We start from the raw sequence: 6,871 nt of genomic DNA, 5'->3' as shown, positions 1-6,871 counted from the left end.
ATACTTTCAGTGTATTATGCTTTATTATTTCAAAAAAGGTAAAAACTCAACTGAAACACAAGAAAGATTTGTGCAATGTGTGGAGAAGGTACTGTGGCTGATCAACCTTGTCAGAAGTGGTTTACAAAGTTTCTTGGTAACTCTTTGCTGTGGGGCTGTCTCATGCATTGGAAGACGGTTGGCAGCACCTCTGGCCTTTCCCTGCTAGAAGCCAATAGCGGGAGATGGCCGGCATCCTCAAAATATCCAAATCAATCAGGTTATTGGTGAAAATGAAAAATGTGTCTTTTATTTTACAGAAAAAACTAAATGGAATTTTTGGCAAACCCAATACTTGAATAGAGGAATTAATAAAGCTTTGTTGAGTGGCATCCGCTTGACACTCACACTTTTGCTTTTCTTATAGTTCACAGTTCTATACTCGTGCCTCGTTCCTCTTTGTAGGAAGCAGACACCCAGGAAATGTTCCCGCAGAAGGTTGTGCGAGGCGCTGCTGGGCAAAGGTTGGAAAGCTCCCGGCAGGGCTCCCTGATTGGACTCCGTCGGGCAGGATACAAAGTAACACAGCTGTGCAGTAGCATTCACGCCTGGGCACTTGGGGCCTCTCATGTCCCCTCCCTGTGTGTCAAAGTAGGGAAATGGCTATTCCAAGTTGGGAAGCGCCCATGTGGCGACTCAGAAAAACTGAGGCCGGGCCAGGTCCCCACGAAGGGCAGTCCCCTGCACCTGCGCTCCCCCACCCCGCCGCGCGGGTGCCTACCCCGCGCGTGGGGCGCTCACGTGACCGGGCCCAGGCGGAGCCCGGCGGGCGGGGATCACCTGAACAAGGGAGTCACGTGAGCGGGGCGGGGGAGGGGGCGGTGCCGGGCAACGGTCACGTGACGCGGTTCCGGGGCCGCCGCCGCAGCCGCCGCCGAGCCCAGCCGAGCCGCGCGCCCCTCGGGCTCTCACTCCGCTCCCGCTCCTCTCGCGCTCTGCTCCGCCTCCACCCTGGCGGCGCGACTATGTCCCGGGCGCGGCCCCCGGCAGCCGCGCGCCGCTAGTCCCGCGCCCGCCGCGCAGCCCGGGCCCGGGGAGATGGGGGCCGCCGCCGGCCGGAGCGCCCACCTGGGGCCCGCGCCCGCCGGCCGCCCGCCGCGTTCCCTGATCTTGCTGCAGCTGCTGCTGCTCGTCTGCGCCCCGGGGGCCGCGAGGGCCCAGGGCCCCGAGTTTCCCGAGCTGTGCAGGTGGGTGGCCCGCCCGGGCACAGGCTTTCCTCGCGGTGTCCCCGGCGCATAGTGGGTCTGGGTGGGGGGCGGGGGCCCTCGAGGGAAAGGACTGGGGTCCCGGAGTAGCTTCCAGTCCAGGCTTGGGCTCCCCCATCCCCGACCCCCCCAGCCACCCGCCCCGGATGGAAAGTTGCCCGCGTGGTAGTGAAGGAAGAGACGCCGAAGGAGGGGACGCGCGCGCGCGCACGGGCGGGGGCGCGGGGCGCGCGGCGTCCTGGCGCTGGCCCGGGGGCTACTGCCCGGCCACTTGTGGCTGTCACTAAGTCCGGGGTTGCTTTGTGTGTGAGCGGCGGCTGCCGCGCGACCCGTCCGGGTGACACGCTGCGGGAACCTTCACGCCCAGCGCTTGCCCTCTCCCAGCGGCGCGCCTGCGAAAGTTGGAGGACGCAGGAACTACAGCTTTGCTTTGTTCCCACTCCACGTTTCCTCTAAGTTCCACTAGTGAGGCTTGCCGAGGCCCCTGAATGTGGGGAGGCTCACCCGCACAAATGGCCTTGGAGTTGGGGTTTTGGTTTCATTTACTCATCGAGTTCCTCCCTTTGGGTTTTTCATTGTTTTCGTAAAGTAACATTTCCACAGAAAGTGATTTTTTTTGTTGGTGGACTAATTTGGGGTGGTCATTCTGTATTGGCTTTCAAGGAAGGCTTCACCCTTCGCTTCTCTGAGCCTAACTTCCTGTCTAGTTGCTCACATGATGTCATTGTCTCATGTGGATTATTCTAGTGGAGTCTTTTGCTCTGGGAACCATGATTGTATAATCGCTGGTCCCATCGAGGGCTTTTAGTTTTTTGCGAAGGCGAGGCAACCCGGCGCTGGGGAACCACCAATGCCGAGAATTTTTCTTACCAACCTCTGGACTATGTAGGATGATGGAAAATTAAGCTTTTTTTCCTTTTCTTTTAAACTTTGGTGTAAAGGAATCAGGATGAAAAGTTCAGTAAAGCTAGTGAACAATCTACAGTCCCTCCCTGGCACTAGCCAATTACTTCTCAGGTTAAAGCGAAGTAGCGCCCACTTTGAGCTGAACTTTGAGTTTGTGGTGGGCTTAAGGGGGTCCTAGTTCTTCCCTTGTACCAGAGATGGTTTTATTAGCACCCCCCCCCCGCCCCCCCCCCGGTTCAGAACGTGCAGAAATTATGGTCCTACAGAGAGCGAGGCTGAGCTCACAGAAGAAACTCTTTGGAAAAACCCGCTCTCTTTCTTTTCCCTTTTCGTAGGGGGAGGGCTGCGGGAGGGTGCGCTCCCCGCACAGCAGTGCGTAGGCCAGCCAGCAGCCCCGAGGTGCACGGTTACCAAGGACTGCGGTTTGTACAGGGTCCGGCAGCAGCCGCTGACATCGAGAAGGAGTTCTGGAGTAATGGCTGCTGCGGCCAACCTTACTGCTAAGCAATTCACCCAGTTGGGCTGGCGATGTGCAAGTCTTGCTCCTGTTAGCAAATTGGAATTTATTTGGTCATAGTTAAGGTTAAAGTTGACCTCCAGGGAAGACCCATACTGTGTGGCCAGTGTGGGGGCAGGGGGTTTACTTTTGCTTCAGTTCAGTCATCACAGCGTCCTGAACCTGCTGCATTCTTTAACCTCATCTGCAGGCGCAGGGGGACTCTGGGTTTAGTAGAAAGTGGCCTTTGTATCTTTAAATACTTCTCCCTATTGTCAGAGGTAGGCAGAACTGAGCACGTGCTGGCGTGCCCTGCAGGGCAATGCGTGTGCCGTTTGCGGCCTGAGGGTGTATTTCAAGTTGGTGTGTTAGCTTGTCCTTAGGACAGTGAATCTCCCAGGCAGTTCAGAGGGCTTGCTCGCATCTTCCCCTGGTCTGTCCGTTCCTGCTCTGTGGCTTCCCACGCAGGCTTTTCCGGAGCCGGGTGTAATCTCTGCGCTCAGCCCAGTACCTGCCAAGTGAGCGTCTTCCTATTTGTTCCTGTTTTAAATGGATACCTTGGCCTAAATACCTGTTAAGACGTTTTCTTTTTGCCTTTTTTTTTTTTTTTTGGAGGGGGTGGGGGTATATGTGTGTGTCAAAAATTCGTGTAGTTTTTGAGATAACACTGCCTGGAAGTTCTTTAATGCTGGCACACATTTGAAGAATGGGAATGTGAGCTGATCATTTTTTAAAATGCATGCGGTATGAAGAGTTCTGTGAGGTATCACGGAAGCAGGATGTGTTAAGCTGCCTCTTCAGTCCATTCCTGGGGGTCTTTGTGGCTGAAGTGTAAACTGCTGACCCCTGTCTCCACCAGGCGCATGCCCAGCCATCCTCACAAAGTGTTACCATTTGTTTGTGCCGCTTTGTCTGCGGAGGAGGCGGCCCTGACAGACACAGGACGCACTGCACGTGTGTGTCCCTTGGTCATTTTCCACTGACATTGTCTCACGCGTTGTGGTTTGGTGCGCAGGCTGGTCCGCAGACCCCATCTTCAGACCACAGGTTCGGAGAGTCCCAACCCTGTCCCGCTTTGACTGGAGTCCTGGCAGTAAGTTCCCACTGCTTCTAAAATATGGAGCTGGAGTTTGGGGACACAGCCTTCCCTCCAGAATCCTGGAGGGACTTTTCCTCTGTAACCCCTTAGGGGTCCGGGTCTGCTGCAGGGGCGCTTGCCCCTGGCGGGGCCCTCGGATGGGGGCAGAGCTTCGGGGCCAGCAGCGGCCCTGCCCACCCCCGTGGTGAGGGTGCTGGGCAGGGGTGCAGTGCCCGGCGCCGTCAGTTGTCGGGAGGAACTGTCTCAGCAGCAGCTTGAACTGGGTGGGCCCACAGAGCACACAGGCCGCTGCCAGCTGTGCACGGAGGGGCAGGGCCGACCCAGGCAGGTTTCCCCAAGTGTGTCTGGCTCTACGTGGCGCTTAGGTAAAGGGCGCTTGTTCTCTGGAGCGGCCCAGCTGTACTTCCCAGGCGTCACGGGGGTTGCTGTGCCAGGTGGGTGCCGTGTGGTGGGAGAAGTGGGCGATTTCCAGCCACTCGGCTGTGTCTCGGGAGGTGGTGTGCGGGTGGGGAGAACTTGTCCCCTGAGACCAGCGTGACTGGCTGTGGGCCTGGCAGTTACAGAGCCCTCCGGGCCGAAGCAGTGTTGTCCCGGTGAGGAATGTCTAGTGTCCCTGGACCGGGGACGGGCAGAGGAGAGCGGCAGGGGCGGAGGCTGGCCGTGCAAAGTCACCAGCAGTGACCACAGGGCTCTGCTTTGCTCCTTGCTGTGTGATTTGCACTTTCTAAAATTCTGTCTCACACACATGAAAGGTTCGCTTCCACCCGTTATTTAGGTGTTAACATCCTTAATGAGCGAGGGCTTAACAGTTTGTACTAGTTATAAAATAATGCATTGGGCTGGCTTGATTTAAGTAGTTAAGTACTTTAAAATTTATTCAGAGCAAGTCCACCCCCTCCCCCCAGTTGTTTGGGTATAAATCCTGGAACTTTTTATTACATTGAGGACAAGAGGATAATGAAGCCAGCTGGGAGTTGAGGTTGGTTTAGTTGCTGTCTCTAGATTTTTTTCCCCCTTGCAATTTTTTTCTGGAGGAACAATGCTTATATGCTTAATTTGGGCCACATGTTAAACTTGGACCACATCCATATGTGTGTGTACATTTCTTGCAACAATAAGTGTGTAGAAGTCCAAGATTGTTAATTATGGGTACATTAGACCACATGCATTAATTCTTAGAACGACCTCCTGACAAGATCTCAGGCAATGAATTCCTGATTGGGCTTCACGTCTTTTATCAGTGTTTCATAGAGGAATTTTTAAAAGCTGGGGTTGAGAAAAAGAATTCGGATGTTCTCATCTTTATTTTGATCTTGGCACATAAAACTGAATTCTGCTGGGCAGAGAGAATTCAACAGGGTCCCAGAACTGGGGTGAGCGGCAGAAAGTAGCTCATTCCTTCACATGTACTTTTTATTGTCCCAGGAAGGGAGACCTCTTGGCAGTGCCCACGCTGGCCCTGGACGGTGTGTGAGGCAGTAGATGTAGCCGAGACTCGGGACGCTCGGGGGTCCTTTGTGTTTTCCTCCCAGCTGACTCTTGACCAGTGAGGGACCGAGGTCTGAGTTTATGCTAAGCGTGTCTCTTCGCCGTGAATCCTGGCAAGGTGACACGGGCTCCGTTTATTCTCCAAGTTGTTCTTAAACGCAGAGGGGAGAACGGGGAGGGGCTAGAGCCAGAGTGGACATGCCTCAAATGGAATGTCACACGGGGATCCCAGAAGATCATGTTGCCCTTGGCCTTGACTGCTCTCGCCAGGGAAGCAGCCTCCGTGAACACCCTCCTCCCTCAGTTTTGTTAACTTTAAATAATGCCATCTTAGTTTTGATTTTGTTCTTGATCTAAGAGTAAACTACATGTTATTAGCTTTTTGGCTATCATGAATAAAGTGGTTGTGAATATTTGTGTACAGAATTTTGTGTGGGCACGGGCATTCCTTTTTTGGGGGGGGAGGAGGGGAACGTGTAACTTCACGGGAGCAGACAAACTGCGTTCAGAAGTGGTTGTCCATTTTGCATTCCTACCAGCAGTTTGTGAGGGTTCCATATGTGCCACATCTGCCAACACTTGAGGCTATCAGTCTTTGTAATTTTAGCCATTCCTAGGGGTTTGCAGTGGTGTCTCTGTGTAGTTTTAATTTTCATATTCCTGCTGACTCATGATATTGAATGTTTATCTTTTAGAAAAAAAATTATTTATTACTTAGGGAGAGAAACATCAATGTGTGGTAGCCTCTTGCACACCCCCTACCTGTGACCTGGCCCTCAACCCAGGCATGTGCCCTGACTGGGAATTGAACTGGCGACCCTTTGGTTCACAGGCCAGTGCTCAATTCACTGAGTCACACCAGCCAGGGCGAGTATTTTTTTCTCTTGTATTTATTGTGATGCCTAATGATGCTGAACATCTTTCATGAGCTATTGACTGTTTGGATGGCTTTTGTAGTGTCTGTTAAAAACTGTTTTGCCTCTCAGTCCTTAAAATTTTTTTTTTGGGAGGGTGTCCTCTTTTTGAGTTTTAAGAATTTATGTATTCTGGGTACAAGTCTTGTCTTAGGTATATGTGTGAGTATTTTTTCCCAATCTTTGGCTTGCCCTTTTTCATTTTCTTAATACATTCTTTGAAAAATGTATACATATTAATTTCGATGAACTCCATTTGATTTTTTTTAGTGGTCTGGGCTTTTTGTAGCCTAAGAAATGTTTACCACGCCTAGGGTTCCTCAGCCTCAGGACTGTTGACACTAGGGCCAGCTAGTTCTTTGCCGCGGAAGCCATGCTGTGCCTGGTGGGATGTTAAGTAGCGGCCCTGGCTCCGACCCCCCAGGTGCCAGGAGCTCCACCCCTCCCAGCCCCAGTTGTAACAAACAAAAATGTCTTCACAGTTTCAAATGACACCTGGGGTGAGCAACAGAACTTCCTCCAGTTGAGAACCACGGATCTGCTTTACGGTCGGATAGTTTTTTCTCCTGTGATTGTTTCTAGAAGTTTTATCATTTTAACCTTTTGTTTAGCCCTGTGATCAATTTTTTTTGAGTTAACTTTTCTGTATAATGTGAGGAAAGGGTGAAATTTTTTTTTCATTAATATATCTAGTTCTATTTACTAATATTTTATGTAGGATGCT

At 52.4% G+C, this 6,871-nt stretch overlaps 1 protein-coding gene across 1 annotated transcript in view; it reads left to right on the top strand.

The window, feature by feature from the left end:
* Nucleotides 1-886: 886 nt before the first annotated feature.
* Nucleotides 887-6,871, top strand: part of IGF2R (insulin like growth factor 2 receptor) — a 98,832-nt gene continuing 92,847 nt past the window's right edge. The window contains exon 1 of the mRNA XM_054595553.1: nucleotides 887-1,226. Within this exon, the coding sequence (XP_054451528.1) occupies nucleotides 1,078-1,226 (149 nt within the window). The 5' untranslated portion in view covers nucleotides 887-1,077. The remainder of the gene's footprint in view (nucleotides 1,227-6,871) is intronic.

This window comes from Pteronotus mesoamericanus, unplaced genomic scaffold, assembly GCF_021234165.1.
Source record: "Pteronotus mesoamericanus isolate MK-2021 breed Mesoamerican mustached bat unplaced genomic scaffold, CSHL_Meso_final contig_134, whole genome shotgun sequence".
In the NCBI taxonomy this organism is placed as follows: Eukaryota; Metazoa; Chordata; class Mammalia; order Chiroptera; family Mormoopidae; genus Pteronotus; species Pteronotus mesoamericanus.
Note: the sequence above shows the minus strand (reverse complement) of the source record. Positions and strands in the feature narration are given on the sequence as shown.